This window comes from Bos indicus x Bos taurus, chromosome 22, assembly GCF_003369695.1.
Source record: "Bos indicus x Bos taurus breed Angus x Brahman F1 hybrid chromosome 22, Bos_hybrid_MaternalHap_v2.0, whole genome shotgun sequence".
NCBI classification, from domain to species: domain Eukaryota; kingdom Metazoa; phylum Chordata; class Mammalia; order Artiodactyla; family Bovidae; genus Bos; species Bos indicus x Bos taurus.
In genome coordinates this window covers 16,805,837-16,825,752 of record NC_040097.1, presented here as the reverse complement: position 1 = coordinate 16,825,752, position 19,916 = coordinate 16,805,837, and the positions used below count along the sequence as shown (strand labels likewise).

The 19,916-nt window shown below is 44.6% G+C and overlaps 1 protein-coding gene across 2 annotated transcripts in view; it reads left to right on the top strand.

Moving 5' to 3' along the window:
• Window positions 1-19,916, top strand: part of IL17RD (interleukin 17 receptor D) — a 68,532-nt gene that overhangs the window by 35,722 nt on the left and 12,894 nt on the right. For both annotated transcript variants that reach the window (XM_027522461.1, XM_027522462.1), the window contains exons 2-10: window positions 4,464-4,521; window positions 9,267-9,392; window positions 13,863-13,981; window positions 14,496-14,616; window positions 16,586-16,630; window positions 16,940-17,091; window positions 18,147-18,212; window positions 18,774-18,828; window positions 19,326-19,436. In XM_027522461.1, coding sequence (XP_027378262.1) covers window positions 4,464-4,521; window positions 9,267-9,392; window positions 13,863-13,981; window positions 14,496-14,616; window positions 16,586-16,630; window positions 16,940-17,091; window positions 18,147-18,212; window positions 18,774-18,828; window positions 19,326-19,436 — 853 coding nt within the window. The remainder of the gene's footprint in view (window positions 1-4,463; window positions 4,522-9,266; window positions 9,393-13,862; window positions 13,982-14,495; window positions 14,617-16,585; window positions 16,631-16,939; window positions 17,092-18,146; window positions 18,213-18,773; window positions 18,829-19,325; window positions 19,437-19,916) is intronic.

Below are 19,916 nucleotides of genomic sequence, written 5' to 3'. Positions count from 1 at the left end.
AAGGAAGTGACAACCCACTCCAGCATTCTTGCCTGGAAAATTCCATAGATAGAGAAGCCTGGTGGGCTACAGTCCATGGGATTGCATTCAGACATGCCTGAGCATGCACGTATGTTCACACATGCATACTCCAGTAAAAATTAATTTTAAAAAGTTACCACCAACTTAGTGACTTGAAATACCACAAACTTACTATCGTATAGCTCTTGACATCAGAACTCCAAAATGAATCTTCTGGGGCTGAAATCAAGGTGTCGGTGGCCTCTATGTGGAGGCTCTAGGGGGAGAATCCATTCCTTGCCTTTTCCAGCATCTAGTGGCTGAACTAACTGCATTCTTCAGCTGATTAACCCCTTCTTCCTCCATCTTCCAAACCAGTAGTATAAGGTCTTTAAATCGTCTTGAAACCATCTCTCTGCCTCTTTGCCTTCTATGTCCATTGTCATGTCTCCTCCGACTGACCATCCCATTTCCCTCTCCTAAGGACCTTTGTGATTATTATTAGGCCCACCTGGATAATTCAGACTACTTTCCCCTACATTTCAAGATCCTGAAACTTATTTGTATTGCCCCTTTGTTGCTCAGATGGTAAAGTGTCTGCCTGCAACCCGGGAGACCCGGGTTCAATCCCTGGGTCGGGAAGATCCCCTGGAGAAGGAAATGGCAACCCACTCCAGTACTCATGCCTGGAAAATTCCATGGATGGAGAAGCCAGGTGGGCTACAGTTCATGGGGTCGCAAAGAGTCGGACACGACTGAGCGACTTCACTTTCACTTTGTTATGTAAAGTAACATATTCATGGATTCTGGAGCTTGTATGCAGACATGTTGCAGGGGTGGTGGTTTTTCTGTCTACCACCAACTGTAAAGAAAACCAGTGCTCTGTGGGTCAGCCTGGGCACACTGCTTCTCAGGTGGGTCCTAGGACTCTGGAGCAGCTGAACATTACTTGGGTGTGAGCTGCGGACAGCCTGGTAGAGTGTCTGTTTGAGGCACATGCTGAGAAGCTGTGTACTTGAAGACATCCCAGCGTGAAAAGTCTTTACAGCGCACACAGGAGCCCGTGTCTCTTGGTTGCACGATCAGCCTTGGTTGATCACATGGTCTTTTGGTCTCTGATCTTCTGTGGAATTAGGATGACCACCTTGCCTCTGCATTCAGAGAAGTGCTATGCTGGTCAAATTGTGGGGATGGATCACTGTGCTCCCATCAAGTGAAGTGCACAGGCAGGGACTTCCCTGGTGGTCTGGTGGCCAAGTCTCCGAGCTCCCAATGCTAGCAGGCCTGGGTTCGATCCCTGGTCAGGGAACTATATCCCATGTGCCACAACTAAAAGATCCTACATGCTGCAGCTAAGACCCAGAACCTGCCAAGTAAACAAGTAATTAAATAAGTATGTTAAAAAAAAAAGTGTGTAGGCAAGCTGATGTGTTAGGAACACAGTGTGAGAGGGACTAGGCTAAGGTGAGAAGCTCACAGAGGAGCAGGCCCCGGGTGAAGAGAAGGGCCTTTAGGGAATATGTGTGTCCCCTGAACGTATATTGAGCAGTCGTGTAGGCCCAGAACAAGGTGGGAGGTGGGGAGGGAGTGATTGACAGGGTAGGCAGGGGCCACGTCAGGAATGGTCTAAGTGGGGTAGGGAGCCATCCGTGGGCTTGGAGCAGAATGAGGGCAGATTTGCACGTCAGGAGGTCACCTTGGTGACCAGAGGCCATGCCCTACCCCCTGCCACCTGCCCCAGGTCAGGACCCAGGACTGGTTCTTGGCCGAGTGCTGTTTGGGGCTTGGATGAAGGTGGAATGCTCAGTTGGTGGTGAACATGCTACAGGCAAGCCTCATTGCCCTTTGAGGCCAGGTCCCTAGGCCTGCCTCTGAGCAGCTTCGCCTATATCACAGAGCCCTTATTTACAGTGATTTTGGTTCCTGTGTGTGGAATATAGCCCCTCTCACTCTCTTGGTCTCTTTTCCATAGTACATTCATGGCAAGTGCCCAATGAATATCTGTTAAAAACATGTTGCAATAGAAATATAGGGAGAACAAGAGCAAAATGAAAAGCTGATGTGATTGGTCATCAGAGTCCTACACGCCTCAGGGCATGCTATTAAATGGAATGCATTTCCTTTTTGAAAAATGCTTCCTCTGCATGGCTTCTTGTGGCCCTCCTCAAACTCCCATCTCAGAGGAAAGAATTGTCTTTTAATCAAAAGACAATTTGAGGAGACTCAGACCCAGTGGAGTGAAGTGGTTTGCCCTTGGTCCCAGCTAGAGGATGAAGGATTACCGTACTTTCATTGGCCCCGGATTACATTTTTTTCTTTCCCTCTCCTGAGACTCCCCTTTCCTCTCCATTCTAGCCCAGTTATTCTTCCCTCTTTTAAACTTCTGGTACGCAGTGTTCTTACCCTGGGTTTATCCTTTCTGACGTACTGTTTGTGACATTTCATACTCTGAATGCTTATTTATGGCCCTGTTACCATAGTTAAATAGACCTTGTATGCCTTCTATAGTGAGAGTTCTTGGAGGGTCAAGGTGTGATTTGAGATTTGTCTGTATGTGCTATGTGTGATTTGCATTCTTTGAATGAATGAACCACTTTGCTCTCAAGGGTAGGGATAATGTACCACTGTACCTCGCATAATGTTTGACACGCATAGATGTGTGTCAGTCGCTCATTCATGTCTGACTCTTTGCGACCCCATGGACTATAGCCCACCAGGCTCCTCTGTCCATGGGATTCTCCAGGCAAGAATACTGGAGTGGGTTGCCATTCCCTTCTCCAGGGGATCTTCCCAACCCAGGGATCGAATCCTGGCATCCTGCATTGCAGGCAGATTCTTTACCATCTGAGGCACCAGGGAATCCAAGTGAATTTTGGTCCTGGGGTTTTGTATGGGAGGCGAAGGGTATGGCTTGGGTGTCTTGGGGGTCCTAAGACTTAGGGGTCATGGAGGTACTGTATCCTCTCCTTCCTGGTCTCCTTCTGGTTGTGGTGCTCTGGTTGTGGCCATCTGTAGCTTGGGCATCCTCCAGTTGCAGACTGTGGGCCTATCCCTAAGCAGTAATAGAGGCATTTAAGGTTTGAGTAAGGTATTAACACTTTGCAAAGTGTTTGAACTCAGGTGAGGAATTCTGGAACCTTGTATATACGTGGAAGGGAGGATGGAAGGAGGACAGCTGGAGAAGGAAGGTGAACCAGGAAGAAGGGGAGGGGAACCCCAACTGATCGTGGAGCTAATGCACCATGATGATTTAGATTTTCTGTTAACCATTTCTTCCTCACTTTAATTAGAACGAGGTGTGTCTATCCCTTTCTGCACAGCTGTGCTTTCCCAAGGTTTGTGTTTATCTGAGCCCCGGGATACAGTTTCAGTGGGTGTGCCTGGCCTCAGGATAAGCCGAGTGAACATGCCTGTACCATATGGATGTGCTGGGACTGTGGCCTGAGACCCCGGGCTCCGTCAGAAGGCTTCCGCACATTGCGTCTCAGTGTAACAACTGCCCATTAAATACCAGACTGCCAGCATATGGTTTTCCCCAGCATCCTCCTTGTCGGGTGGAAATTGTAGCTGTGTGGTTAGAATATTTTCCCATCAGTTAGCATCTAAGAATTAACATTTTGTATGGGGGGAAGAATCCTGCAATTCATGCTGAATGGTGCACTTGCTGATGGTTACAGAAACAGTTAAACCAGAGTCTTAGCTGATCTTTCCCATGGTGGATAAGTGGTGGGTCAGGAAAAGGCGGGGCCACCAGAGGATGCCGGGGGCTCCCGTGTGGATGCTGTAATTAAAGTGGGAAGTCTGGCGGAGCTGTTAGCCCTGCTATTAGGAGTGCAGATGGCTAGCGGCCACATCACTGAGAGTCAGAGGTAGACCTTTTAAAGTCCTTTCTTTTTCTTTTATGACCCACCGTCTATGCTCCAAGCATAGGTATGGAGGCAGTGAAGAATTTTCTCATTAAAAGTAACAGCTTATTCCCACACTCATTCCCGCTCTTGGAATGAAAAACCTGTTTCCTCGAACTTTAGGAATTGCCTATCTGTCGTGGCTTAATAGGGCTTTTGGACAAGAGTGTCTGGTAGGCAAATTTTATAACCAATCAGTGCTCAAAGTGGATCCAACTGGAAGGGCTCCAGCTGGCAGCTCATGGTCTCTCTCTCTCCCAATTTTACTGTTAATGAATTATTATTTAACCCCCAAACACAGAGCAGCCTGCTGCTATTGTTTCAGGGGAAGTGAGTACCCCTGATCCCCGTGGCCTGGCAGTTAGGAACCTCCTGGGCTGGAGGGAGTTGGGTGGTGGGGGGACCGGGGGCGGGGGGCCATGAAGAGCGTGGATGTTGCTTGGTGACTGGCATGACCCTGGGTCTCTGCGATCATGTGTGCATTGTGACTCCATGGGGATCTGGGCTGGAAAAGCAAATTGGCTTCACTCTTCCTCATGTTCTCCTGTTTTCCCGCAGGGAGTGGGGCTGGCCAGCAGAAACAGCGGGCTGTACAACATCACCTTCAGATATGACAGTAAGTAAACGACTTGACCGCTGAAGAACAGAGCCCCTTCAGTGATCTAAAGCTTGCATGGTCGTGCTTAATCGGGGACCCTGCAGGTCCTCGAGTTGGGGGGTTTCCTGAACTTGCTCAGGTTTATCAACAGAGCCGAAGCACCTCAGACTCATGTAAGCCACCCAAGTATTTCAGAGCTTGAACAGGTCGGTTGTCCTCCAGAGTGCTGAGAGAAGCTGTGTGGGGAGACCTCCCCTGCTTTCTTCAGGAGATAGCCGTATCCTTAGGAACAACCCAGATGCCCTTGGGCCCAGCAGGGGTCACATGAGCAAAGCACCCCAAGCACAGGATGCTTGAGAGTGATGGGGACGGTGGTAAACTGGACAGCCCGTGTCTAGTCCTAGAGAAGCACTCAGGAGCACTCTGTTCCAGCTCAGTCAGATGTGGTTTCCAAGAGGAGTGGGGAATTTGAATTTTTTTAGTTTGAGCATTCTCGCGGGGGAGGCATGCTGTGTGGCATTCAGGGACCTTAGTTCCCCGACCAAGGATTAAACCTATGCCCCCTGCATTGGGAGTATAAAGTCTTAACCACTGGACCACCAAGGGAAGTCCCAGCACAGATTTAAAAATATATATATTGTATATTACCATATGTAAAATAGATGACCAGTGCAAGTTCGATGCATGAAGCAGAGCACTCAAAGCCGGTGCTCTGGAACAACCCAAGAGGGATGGGGTGGGGAGGGAGGTGAGAGGAGGGTTTCAGGATACGGGGGACACATGTACACCCAGGGTTGATTCATGTCAATACATGGCAAAAACCACCACAGTACTGTAATTATCCTCCAATTAAAATAAATTAATTAATTTAAAAAATATATTGGCGTTTACTTAAAAGTTTTCACAAACACAGAGTGGGCCGAGTTAATCTGTGTCTCAGATGGGCCTGGGCGTCTCCAGTCAGCCATCTCTGATGGGGGCCTGAGTTCTCACCCTGTCCCCCACCTCATCAGCCGTGAACGATGGCCAACGACTCCACTGTTCGAAACCTCGGTTTTCTCATCATGTGAAGTAATGATTAACTTCCTCAGCACCATTTTGAGACTTAAGTGAGGTAATGCTTGTAACTGCTCATCTCGGGATCTGGCCTTCAGTGTGCCCTCAGTGACTGATACCTGTTACTATCAGAAGTCATTTCAACTGGAGCTGGAACCCAAGCACCTTTTTGGGCCCTTCTGTCAAGGAATTGTGACTTTTTCAGACCAAATTGTTTCCTGAGGGCAGGTTGGGTTTTTTTTTTTTTTTCTGATGAAGCATGTAGAACCCCCTCTGAGCATCTGCTTTCTTGCCCTAGAAGGTAATTATATAGAATTATGAGCAATTTTAGCCTTACGAGCCATAATTTATAGGTAAGAATGTTGACAGGAAGGAGATTGATTCATATTAGTGACTCCTGATGTTTGATTCGTCTCTTGGGGAGAATCACGAGTAAGGGCTGGAGGTCACACTTGGGCCTCTGGAATCAACACAGCTAAAGCAGGGTTTTTGAGGTCATGTGTGCAACCTAACAATTTTAAATACAAGTACGGATGTCAAGTTCACGCCCACAGTTGCTGACATGGGTGCTTTCACTGATGAGGACTTAACATGGGAAACTCGGATACTTCACGTCCATGAGGCGTGCATGTTCTGGGTAAATGTTATGATGGTAAGAAAAGATTTGCAAGTCCGTGAGACTTGATTCAGCTAAGTAAAGACACGTGTAAGGGATCTTTCTTTAGATTAGAAAGTTAATTTCTAATAATATGTTCTTGGTCCTGTGAGATCTTGTATTACGTTCAAAGTTCAAAACTTTCCGGTCAGCTGCAAACAACTATTTGCATCTCTAGTTTAATGTGGGGTTTTGTGAAAGAGGATCCATACCTATAAAACTTAAAAGTGCCTTAGTGTTTCCTTCATGGGACTAGATGCGTGGCACCCATGTCAGTGTCTGTCTCTTGGTCATTATTTTCTTTCTGATTCTTTGGCATTTAATTAGAATTTAATTCACAACTCAACTCCTGAGACATCTGAAGCTAGGTTGCATTTTGGCCAAATGTCATTTGGGCATAATTATTTTGTAACCAGAATCCAAAATGTTAGAGTTGCTAATAATTGGATCCAGGCTGTGCAAAAAAACTTAGTTATTGTTTTCCATTGAAAAAGATAATTTATTTCTCCCACAAGGAAGTTCCTGTTACTGCTCTGTTGACTGGTTACTAGTTCTGTTTGAAATAGCTAAGAACCAATTACCAAGTTTTCACCAAAAGTATTAAAGTACAGAAATGTTACTTTTCTATTCCTTTTCCATTTAATGTTATGAAGAAAGAAAATGTCTTGCCTTTAAGATCTTGCTCTCAGATCTTGCCTCCTTTCACATTGGATTTCTTGTTTCTCCTTCAGGCTCTGAGGGGGTAATGCCTGAATAGATAATAATACATTTTTTTAATTCATAGACTTTATATTTGCATAATTGTATTTGCAGAAACCCAGAGAATGCCAATTTTGACATTAGAAATGAAAAAAAGAGTAAAGAAAAAAACATGACTTACTTTTGTCCATGAATCTTTTCCTAAAGCTGTTTGAAGTCAAAGGTTTCTTTCATTATGTACTGTGCTGTGCTAAGTTGCTTCAGTTGTGTCCGACTCTTTGGGACCTGTAGCCTGGCAGACTTCTCTGTCCATGGGATTCTCCAGGCAAGAATACTGGAGTGGTTTGCCGTGCCCTTCTCCAGGGGATCTTCCTGACCCAGGGATCAAACTTGTGTCTCTCATGTCTCCTGCATTGGCAGGCGAGTTCTTTACAAGTGCCACCTGGAAGGCCTCTTCTTTCATTATATATCTCAATAAATGAAAATATCTGAACTTTATACATATGGTGGGATTTTGTCTTCTGTTTTTTTTTTTTTTTTTTTTACTGGGAAGCTGGTCTCAGCCAGGATTTCTGCAGGTTAATACCTCTGACTCAGAACTTATGTTTCAGTCCAGCTTTGTGCTGGAGATAGAATGGCAAGAGCCTTTTGTGTGAGCCCTCAGAGGTGGTGTTGTGTCCTGGCCTTGGGCTGGTCACTGGCGACACTGCAAGCCCACCCAGTCGATCACTGTAACTACAGTTTCCTTGTTTGTTCAATGTGTGTGTTAAACCAGATGTTTCAACATTTCTTCCCCCTACTTTAAAGTTCTTGTCTATCTAGAGAACACATGTAGAACACTTTGAGAGTGAGTTTTCATCAGAAGTAGAATTTGGTTTTATTAATCATTAACATCTTTTCAAAAGTAATACTGAAATGTAGAGGTGATTGTTTCTGAAGCAGATGGAGTTTGCAGAAGGGAGTGTGCCTTCTGTAGGAGTTAGGCAAAAAAGCAGAACACAGGGCAGAGTGGAAGATGGAGTTTCAAAGAGGAGGGGCGTGCTTTCAGTACGTGTGTGTTGCACCCTTAGAAGAAGCTTTAGAAGAATATCATGTGCACGTTAAAAGGCTTGCAAAAGTATCCATTAGATGTTAGCAGTTACTTCTGTGTGGTGGGAGGTTATGGATGACTTTTATGTTTTTCTTATGTTCTTTTGCGACTTTCAGATACCTTGTGAATGTTTTTCGTCATAAAAAATGGGAAATGTGTGGTGTAGTTTATGGGGAGTGGGGATGGGAATGCCACAAACTCACCAAGCTTCTTAGAAAATACCTCTGAATGCTTCACCCCCAAAGCCCCCTGACTTCCGAGAGGGTAATGAGTAGGTTTGAAATCTGATGGAAGACCTTTTGCATCAGATACTAAAGAAAGTCTTCAAGCTTAATCACTGAAAAGAAATAACGATAAAGCAACGTAATTCTGATGTCTGTAGTGAAGGCTGGCGGCTCTCCCTGCACGCGTGGCTGAAACAGCCTGCAGCCATCCTCTGAGGTCCCCGCCTGGTCTGGCTGGATGCTTCTGGCAGCTTTTTTAGGATCGTGCAGACTTTGAAAGTGTACTTAGCAACACCAGGTGGCACAGCTGCTGCTCTGGCGGGTGGCAATGAGTCATGTCCTCAGACAAAATCAAAGAATCAGTGGTTTTCGTTTTTTCAAGCACCATGGGAGTGTTTGGATTCAGTGGGTGTTGTGGGTGTCTTTGATGAGGTAGTGTTGGGAACAAAAGTTGTACCTTTGTCACGCTGGTTAACATCCAAGGTGCTCTGCTTATCACTGAGTCTCTTGGTCCCTTTGGCAGGTCCTAATTGGATTCTTTAACAGCCTGGCTGTGAATGACGCCCCCTCAAGTTCACATCCTCCTAAGAGTTCCTCTTCCGCAGTCACCTTGCCCTCTAGGCTTCTTCTGAAAAAGAATAAACCCCAGATTACTGGGTCATTGTTTGGTTTCAGATCACTCTGTAACATTGGAAAAAATTTTGAACTAACCTGAGTTATTACTGATTTAGGTAAACTGTCAGAGTAGTAAAAAAGTGAATGTCTGATACAGCAAACTCCAGACCTTACATAATCCTCCAACCACTTTAACTCAAAAGCGAGGGGGTGATAGTGTTATACATAAACCCCACTGCAGCATCTTAACAGTTTTCCACACAGCTAACCTTTGATGTCATCTGTGGGCTTTGAGGCACACATCTTTAAATAGAGTAGATTTGGCTAACTCCGAGCATGCTCTGTATAATTTGAGAAGATGAACTTGGAAAAAGAAAGAAACAAATGTTTAAATCTAACTGTCCTGGTTCTCCCAACCCTCTAGACTGCACCACTTACTTGAATCCAGTGGGGAAGCACATGATCGCTGACGCCCAGAACATCACCATCAGTCAGTATGCCTGCCACGACCAAGTGGCTGTCACCATTCTTTGGTCCCCCGGGGCCCTCGGTAAGTGGTCCAAGTGGAGTCTACGATGGTGGGTGGTACCCAATACAGAGGTCCTAAGTGCAGTGGCCTCCTGGGGCCAAGTAGGTCTTGACACAAGTGTAGCTTAGGTGTGCCTCTGCACAGACACTACTTGATTGTAACTCTTGCTGCTTCATGCTGTGCTTCATGGCTCATCTTTTTTTCCCTTGGCTGTTATCGAGAGAGATGTAGGTTTGTAAAATAATAGTGTGTGAATGGTAAATGTCACTGAGGTCTTTGCTTGTGTGTCTCAGCAGGAGTGGGGGGATGAGTGGCCTAGCCAAGAATGTAATGGATTCAGGATCCAGCATTTCTGTGGCCACATCGAGATGCACCAGCCTAGCCTTGGCACATTTTGTGAGTTGTCAGGACAACCCCAGTTTTCAGGAGAAATCACGGAATCAACAATTTTTAAATGTTGGAAATGAACTGAATTTATATTTAAATTGTATGGACTGAAAAAAAAGCCAAACAAACAGAAAAAAAAAAACCCCAACAAACCTACATTATCTGGCCAGATTCAGGTTACGGCTGAATCTGCTTGTCCTCTTTAATGAATTGATGATGCCCAGGATAGGATGAGGTAGTTGAGTGTGGGACATGGAGAGGGCTCATTTGTTCAGATGGGCCTGGGTTTGAACCCAGGATGAGCTACCCAGGTACACTTGTAGTAAAGAATCCATCTGCCACTGTGGGAGATGCAGGAGACACAGGTTCAGTCCCTGGGTCAGGAAGATTCCCGTGGATAAGGAAATGGCAACCCACTCCAGTATTCTTGCCTGGAAAGATCCCATGTGAAAAAGAGCCTGGCAATCTACAGTCCATGGGGTTGCCAAGAGTCAGACACAACAGTGTGTACTCACACACACACAACCTTTAGGAGAAACATTTAAACCTATCTGAGCCTCAGCTTCCCCATCTGAGGCATATGACTTTCTCCTCATTTAAGAGTTAGAAACAGAGTGGATACATATATATGTATAACTGATTCACTTTGCTATTCAGCAGAAGCTAATACAACATTATAAATCAACCTAGACTGAGCAACTTCACTTCACTCACTTCATACTTTCTCATTGGAGAAGGAAATGGCAACCCACTCCAGTTTTTTTGCCTGGAGAATCCCACGGACAGAGGAGCCTGGCGGGCCATGGTCCATGGGGTCACAGAGAGTTGGACACGACTGAAGTGACTGAGCACGCATAATCAAAAAAAAATTGCAAAAACAAAAGATTATTGAGTGGAAATGTACAATGGGATAACTACTTTGGGAAACCTTTTTGTATTCTCCTGAACAGTTACATGTGTATTACCACATGATGCAGCCATTTGACTACTATTTACCCAAGAGAAAGGAAAGCATATATCCACACAAACATTCACAGCAGCTTTATTTTCAGTTGTCCAAAACTAGATACATCCTGAATGTCCAGTGCATAAACTAATACACCAGCTGTGGTGCGTTCACACAATGGAACAGCACCCAGCAATGAAGGAATGAAATCGTGATATACTTAACAATGTGGATGAATTTCAAAATAGTTTTTCTGAGTGAAATCAGCAAGACAAAAAAAAAAAAAGCGTTGAGCATTGACACATTCAATAAAATACAAACAAAGCTGTAGTGGCAAAAAGCAGGTTCCTAATTGCCTGGGAACAGAAGTGAGAGGGAGTATAAAGAGACATGAGGAAGAATTGGGAGGTGATGGGTAAGTTCTTGGTTTTAATGACAGTTTCATGGGTATACACATAAGTCAAAGTATATGAAAATGTTCTCTGTAAAATGAAACTAATTGTATGCCAATTATGCCTCAATAAACCTGTTAAAAAATAGAAAAAGAATTAAGGACAACACACACACACAGTACATTTCTAAAGAGAACTCTTAAAAACAGTGTCTGTTGTTATCATCATCTGTTGTTATCATCATCAGATCCCGGTCCTCAGGTTTCCTAGGATATTGCCACCCAATCTTAGAATTTAAAAAAAAGTCTGACCAAGGAAAAAAAGTAAGATAAAGTCTAAATTTCTTAATCTAAATGGGGTAAATCTCAAAGGAACCAGATTCAGAAAAGGTGAGTACAGAGACAGGGAGAATGGATCAGACCTGTGGGCCTGACTCACTTCTCTGTGTAAATACCACTGGGTCTGAATGCAACAGGTTTTCCAAAAATAACATTATCTTAACATTTAAAAGGAAAAACATCCTCTGTGGATAAAAGAGAAGTGGTCATTCCAACATAAGGCTAAAAATGGTTAAAGGGTTGGCCTGACACATTGCAGGCTCCCTCTTTAGAATGAAAGTAAGAGATGTGAGGAGAACTGACATGCAGAACCGTGAGGGCAGAAAGATGAGCTTTTTCTGCATGACAGTGTGTGGGTGGGGATGGCTGGATAGATTCTAGCAATTTCTATGAGGTTCTATTAAGGAGACTCCTTGGGAGATAGACTGACTGGAAAAGACTCTGATGCTGGGAGGGATTGGGGGCAGGAGGAGAAGGGGACGACAGAGGATGAGATGGCTGGATGGCATCACTGATTCGATGGACATGAGTCTGAGTGAACTCCGGGAGTTGGTGATGGACAGGGAGGCCTGGCGTGCTGCGATTCATGGGGTCGCAGAGAGTCAGACACGACTGAGCGACTGAACTGAACTGAACTGAACTGGGAGATAGAAAAACACATGCGTTAAGAGCACTCTGGGTTTGATCCCACCTGGGCCATTTCATCCCTGTGTGACTCTGGGCAAGTCATCTAGTGTCTGTACACCTCTGTTTCCTCACCTATAAAGTGGGGACAATACCTTCCGCTTGTGGTTGTGAGAAGGATTCAATCAGTTAAATGACAAGGAGTAAATAAGTCCCTTTATTTTACTGCCCTATAAAATTATAAACATGATCTAACTATGAGATGTTATAATATTTTGATAAACCAGTTACTATAAGATTTACATTTACTCCCAGACTTGGAATAGTGGTTTTCCAGGCAAGTCTTTTTAAATATAAGAACTGGAATCACCCACTCCCACCTCCAACTGATGAATTTGTAATTGTGAGAGGTACAGTCTTACAGTCATATCAATCACCTGGCTTTTGTTTAAACAGTTCTGGCAACAATGCATGAATTAAATCTTAGTATAAATAATAAGGATTTGTTCAAAAATATTTGGAGGGGAGGAGTGGGAGGATTTCAAAAGACAAATTCTTGTGAGATCTACTGAATATTGCTGGTCAGAAACCTTGGATCTGGTCAGCATGTGTGAATCTCTGGCTGTGGATCCACCAGCCCTCACTCCCGCAGGAAGCTTTGTACTCAAAATACTACAACACGGCAGGGTCCGGACTTGTGTCTTCTGCGCTCCAACCTCTTAAGTCGTGAAGCTCTAATTGTAACTCCTTTGCCCTTCCCACCATAAATATGTGCTCTTCATCAAATAATTACAGGATTGGAGAACCTATTCGAAAGAGAAAAAGATTTCCTTGGCCTTTGCCATCGTTAATTTTCCCACCTGCTTAATTGCATCCTGTGTAATTACTCTTGCCCTGGAAAGGGGAAGGGTTGAAAATGTCTCCTTGTCTGGTGTTTCGAAAGAATGCGAAATCGATATCTTGCCAATTGAGGCCTGCTTCGGGTTGCTTCAGCTGCAGTTGGACCTCTCCAGTCTCCATGGGATACGAAGCCCTAGTACCGGCTCTCGTGGCCGTCAGAGCTTAATCCTTTTGAAAGCAGCTAGTTGGACGTGCAGTGGGGGAAGCTCAGGTGGCAGGAGGCTGGGCCAGTCCCTTTCAGTGGCGCTGTGGGCGTCCCAGGGGCCTCTGAGGGCAGCATCAAGAGCACACACTGGGCAGCTCTTGGGTGTCTGCCTTTCAGGCGTGATTAGAGCAAGAACGGCTTTGTAAATCACATAGGCATTCTCCTAAGCTATTTAATCTCCAGCCCAGGACCCCCTTGGGTGCAGACACACACTTTGCTGGGAATTTTCTACGTTTCTTAGTGAAACATGCCAGCAAATATAGGACAAAAACGGAAAGTACTTGAAACATGGTTTGGGGCAAGTCCCTAGTCAGCACTGGAAATGATTGTCAGCTGAATACACCTTGTTTAATGACATAGAAATTATATATTCCACTGCAGATTTTTATGATCAATTGTGACTTGGGTCTAAATATTTGAAACCTAATGTCATAGAGCAAACGGACATTCGTGAAATGGCTGGCAGGATTAGAGATTTATTCGTTAGTAATGGTGGGACAGAAAATCACCTGGCCTGTACGAGAGGAATGCAGGGTATGCCTTTTTCCTTTCTGTAAACCCAGATATTCCTGGCTGACTTAGAATGCCTTTTACTCTGTTGCGTAGGGGGAGAGGACGGTGATCTTAGAGGAAGGAAAGTGTGTTAAAAGGTAATTAGGTCCTCTTTTCATATTAATAAAAGCATTCTGCTTTGCTCAGGCATCGAATTCCTAAAAGGATTTCGGGTCATACTGGAGGAGCTGAAGTCAGAGGGACGACAGTGCCAACAACTGATTCTAAAGGACCCGAAGCAGCTCAACAGTAGCTTCAAAAGAGCTGTAAGTCGCATGCAGGGGAATACACCCCTGAAGACGTGCCATTGTTCTGGGGACTGAATGGTCTATTGAGAGCCTGCGAAACTGCAGGAGGAGGGGCTGCAGACTCCAGCCCGCCTGCCCAGGTGGGCGAGCCTGCTCCACACTGCCAGAAACCCTCCAGCACATCCCGGTGGTAGACAGACACACCTCTCAGGTTACAAGCTGAGGTGGAGCAGCCATCCCGGAAGGTGGCTTTGTGCCCTCAGGAGAGGATGTGGGCTCTTCCCCACCAGCTTGGAGCCTCGGCTTCACTGTCGGAAAAACAGACAGTGTTGTCCATGTTCCTTTTCACTTAGGGGTCTAAACCTAAACTTAGTCTGGAAAAGAAACCTGACTTCTTCCTGCCCTGGGACACCCCCCACCAACCCTAGAACTGTGTCTGGGGGACCATCAGGATGGACTGGAACTCTTGCACGTAGGTAGAGGCGGGGGTGATTTCTCCGTGACATCACACATGTTTTTTGATCCCTTTTAGGGGATGGAATCTCAACCTTTCCTGAATATGAAATTTGAAACAGATTACTTTGTAAAGATCGTCCCTTTTCCTTCCATTAAAAACGAAAGCAATTATCACCCTTTCTTCTTCAGAACCCGCAGTGAGTATGGTCTTTCCTGCCTACCTTCCAGGGGGAGACATTTCTCCTGCTTTTAAAGACATTTTGACAGAGATATGTTCAAGAGTACATGAAATACTAGTGTGAAACTAGCATGGAGAAGAGAAAAGCATCCAGAAAAGCAATTTTTAAAATTAAGATTTGACCCAGGCTTCCGTGGCGACTCAGTGGTCAAGAATCCGCCTGCTAATGCAGGAGACATGTGTTTGACCCCTGGGCCAGGAAGATCCTCTGGAGAAGAAAATGGCAATGCACACTAGTATTCTTGCCTGAGAAATCCCATAGACAGAGGAACCTGGCAGGCTTCAGTCCATGGGGTCACAAAAGCGTCAGATACAATCGAGCAACTAAACAACTGTTCATCTAACCAGAAACACCCGTTCCTGGCTTGTTATAGAGCAGACATGACAGTTGACCTTTTTTGAAGGTGCTGCAATATAGCCATGTAGTAAAACTGTTTAACTTAAGAAGAGGAAAAGAAATTATAAGTTTATCTTAAGGTGAAGGGTAAGCATGAAATGATTCCATTCTGTACCTGTCCTCAGGAGGGTGGCCTCTGTGGGTGGCTGCCTGTCATTTTTTCAAGATTAGGTTAAGAAAATCAAGTAGTGTCCCTGAGGTCACCTCATTCTAGGAAGTTTATTTATTTAACATCTCTGTGCCAGACTCCATTCTACATACTTCCCAAATATTAATTCAGTTGACCTCCATAACAGCCCTACAAAGGATTTAATCTTGCCATCTCCACTTAGCAGAGGTGGAGCCACACATAGAGAGGTTGAAGGGGCTGCTGGGGGGCTGGGATTTGAATGCCACGGAGCCCGACTCTGGAGTCCTCACCCTGCAACCAAGCACTGGCTGTACAGGATTCCCCTCTCTGTCTGCCTCTCCTTTTCCACCTGTTCTGCACACAGTGTGGTGTGTCTTTCAACAGCCCAAATCGCTGCTTTAGAGTTCTTACTCTGCTCTGCAGAGTTCTTACCCTGATTGTTTTCTTCTTTTAACACGGTAGTGGTTTTCTACGCAGAGATGTTCGTTGTCTTAATGAAAATAAGATTCCATAGGACAAAGACCATGTGCATTTTACAGTATCTCTCAGTGCCTTACATGTAACAACCAGAGAGAATTCAAAGAACGTGTTTATGGAAAGCTTGCCTAAATCAAAACTAGCCTACTTTAATTTTCTTCATCAGAATCAGAGTCTCTCTGGGGGTGAGGCGGGACAGAAGGTGCATTTATCACCATTTCAGGGCACCGTGACCTCAATGCAACCTTTGATTTTCTTGGCATTGTAAGCATAATTTCCAGAGGGTCCTCCTGGGTTAGCAGCATGGCATATAGGGCCTCTGTCATGGTGTTTTGTTTTTTTTCTTTAATCACATTTAAATCCGATTTCAAAGCTCCTCGTTTTCAGCACTGGTACTGCTTGCTACCTAGTAGATGGCTGGATGTCATTTTTAGACTCCATCAAAAGGATTTTAAGTTGGAGAGCCAGCAAAAGTTAAAGTAACCTCAAGAAAAGTTGCCAGGATCACTCCAGTGTTCTCTTATGCCTAATCACTCTGCAGTTGGGTAGGGGCTGGCATTATTTCTGCCTACAGCTAAAACAGAGCCCCTCCATAGGACAGAAACATGAACACAGTCCTGCTGCCCTTGGGCATGGCCTTGAAACTATGTAATACCTGACAAGCTTTTAAAATGTAGGTGACTTCATATTGTTTCCACTTAAGTGGCATAAAATGAACTGCATTAATATCTTTATATTATACAATTCAAATTTTCACAAGATACAACTGGGCTATACTGAAAAGCATTGTTGAATCGATGCAGTTGCTATGTTTTACATTCTTTCCAGAAACGTTCAGTGCTGAATATTTATATTGTATTGAATTGTTAGATGAGGAAGATGTCAAACTGTCCTAAAACTAAAAACATGTGTCTTTCTTAATAGCGTGTGACCTGCTATTGCAGCCGGACAACCTGGCTTGTAAACCCTGTAAGTATAGCTGTCCTTGGTATTCCCAGGTGGCACAGTAGTAAAGAATCTGCCTGCCAATGCAGGAAACGTCAGAGAAGTGGGTTTGATCCCTGGGTTGGGAAGATTCCCTTGAGGAGGAAATGCCAACTCACGCCAGTATTCTTACTGGGATAATCCCATGGACAGAGGAGGCTAGCGGACTACAGGCCCTTTGGTTGCAAAGAGTTGGACATGACAGAGTGACAGAGTGACTGAGCTGTCTTTGTCCAATCCCAAGTGGAGTCAGGGTGGCCTCAGGGTACTCACTGTGGTCCTTCCTCCCCCTAGTCTGGAAGCCTCGGAACCTCAACATCACTCAGCACGGTTCGGACATGCAGGTGTCTTTTGACCATGCGCCCCACACCTTTGGCTTCCGTTTCTTCTATCTTCATTACAAGCTTAAGCATGAAGGACCCTTCAAGCGAAAGACCTGTAAACAGGTAAGCTGCTGGGTATGCATAAAGAAACCACTGCATGTTTTAAAGTGACCCCAGAGCCTCTGGAATTTGGATGGTTCAGTGTGAACATGAGGCTCTGTGGTCTGTGAGCAGTAGGTAGCTATTCCAGAATGTTATCACTGAGTTCATCTCAGGGTCATCCTGAGTCACCCCTCACTCCCTAATTATCTAATTATCTCTACCCTATCTGGCCCAGTGCTGATGTAGCCAGTGAAGTTTTACCAAAGGAACCGAAACAGTGACGTAATTGTCAGTTCTTAAGTATTTCAGACCTGAATCAGGTGCTCACTGTGTGCCGGTCAGCAAGCTCTGTGGTCATTGAGTCTTTACAGCTCAATGAAACCAAAGCTGCTGTTACCCTCCTTTTAGAGATGTGGAACCTGAGGCCCATGGAGGTTGCCTGGCCTGCTGCTTAAGGCCTCACAGCTAATCTGGGAGCCAAGTCACTAGCATGTCAGTGGCTCATAATTTATACAGAGGCCAAGGTTAACTTGAAATTCAGTAACCAAGTCCTTAAACTTGAGATAGTCAGAGGGAGTGGATGGTATTTCATGGAAGTTCACGAGGCTGCTCGATGACCCCACAAGAGTACCAAGAGAGGCTTTTGGTCCTGGTGGCAGAAACCAGCCCCCTTATAGATGCATGTGCCGAGTTTGATTTTCCTGCCTGCTCTCACCTCTGTCATTGACCTTCTACTCAAGTCAAAATTATGGCAAATAAAATATGCACAAACAGGGGAGGGTAATTTTTTCCCGTTTATTAAGTAAAAGGTATTCTAACTAGCTGCTTTGTCTTCAAATAAAAAACTGCTGCTCTGGGCACTACCAGCCAAGCATAGTCTCTGACAGGGGTCGCAGGTTCTCCTGGGCCTTTTATCAGAGTGAAGTTCAGATATGCACAGTTGCTTTCTAATTGTCATATTCTGAAAACATAATTGAAACTTGGTGGGAAGTCTCCTTCATTCAGTTCCAAAACAAAAGAGGGGTCCTGGTGACCTTTATCTGAGAAGAAAGTTTTAAAGTGTTGTTTCTTTGCAGGAGCAAAATACAGAGATAACCAGCTGCCTTCTTCAAAATGTGTCTCCTGGGGATTATATAATTGAGGTACACACAACTCAAGAAAGCCCTATTATTTTTATTAAAAAACATTTTTTTTTTTTTTTTTTTGCTGTACCATGTGGCTTGCAGGATCTTAGTTCCCCAACCAGGGACTGAACCCAGAGCCTTGCCAGTTAAAGCACTGAGTCCTAATCACTGGACCACCAGGGAATTCCTGTTTTTTTAAAAAGTTTTATTGAAGTATAGTTGATTTACAATGTTGTGTTAATTTCTGCTATATAGCAAAGTGATTCAGTGATACATGCACACACATATATATTTCCTATTTTATGTTCTTTTCCATTATGATTTGTCACAGGATATTGGATGTAGTTCCCTGTGCTATACAGTAGGGCCTTACTATTTATCTATCCTCTGTATACTCATTTGCTTGGAAAAGCAGAGATGTATCTGACCGTTACTGTCTAATCTCAGCTTGAAAATGGTCACAGGCAACAGCAGCTCTGCCCTCCCCTTGCCCCACTGACCACAGATGGAAAAATGAATGGAATCTGTTGAGATGCTATCACTTAAAAAAAAAATAACACAGCATCCTCTGCTTTGCAGCTGGTCGATGACAGTAATACGACAAGAAAAGTGATGCATTATGCCTTAAAACCAGGTGAGATTTTGTGTGTGTGTTTGAAATGTTGCCTCTGGACTACAGAGTGGACCAAGGTATTTGATACTTTCCTTACTTCATGGTTTAGGAAAAGAAAATACTTCAGCTCTTCACTCTTACATGATGTTCCATCAAATCTGACTTTCCTTCCACCCTAATGTTGATGCCTGGAAGATCAAAGCCAGTGTGTTACATGTGTCACTGGGATTAAATAAGTAGTCAATTGTCCTCAGAAGCAAAGTGGTGGGAGGGGAGGTTTCCTTAGGCAGATTCTCACTCAAAGGTATTCAGTGATCTCAGCAGATTCTAGCTGTTAAATTGTATTCTACAGCCTTTTAAAGTGAATCCTTTTATAACTACTGAATCATTACTAGAGAAAGGTGGTCAGGGAGTCTTAGAACCTGTTATGTGACTTATTTTTAAAAAGAAAAAAATGTTTCTCTTTGAACCTGTTACAACTGCTGACATCTAAAAGCCTTCCCTTTGAAACTTCCCAGTGCATTCCCCGTGGGCTGGGCCCATCAGAGCCGTGGCCATCACTGTGCCATTGGTCGTCATATCGGCATTCGCGACGCTCTTCACGGTGATGTGCCGCAAGAAGCAACAAGGTATTTGTGTGGTGTGCCCCCCACCCAATCCAAGTTGGCAGGACTGGGGCCAACAGAGGGAGATGGGAGCACTTGGTCCCTCCAGGCAGGTGACTAGGAAGCCACACAACTCCTGTAGTCAGTTCCTTGGCTGCTGTAGTTCCCAGAATTAAAATACTTGACTTTTAACCTCAGGAGCCACTAAAAGGACAAGTGTACTTCCCTTCTCAAACTGAGGATGATAAGTTCAAGAGCATATAAGAAGTCCAAAGGTGTGAGTAAGGGAAGAGGTAGGGCTTTATCACTTATAAAAGTCCAATGACAGGAAAGAAACTTGTGGGACACTTGGAAATGTATCCTTAGTCTGAGCGGTGGTTACAGAGGTATATACTTAGATAAAAATTTCCTGAGATGTACTCTTAAGATCTATGCACTTTACCTTTGTAAGTTGTACAGAAAAACTCCCCCAAACCTCAATGAAAGTTTTAAAGAACGTCAGCT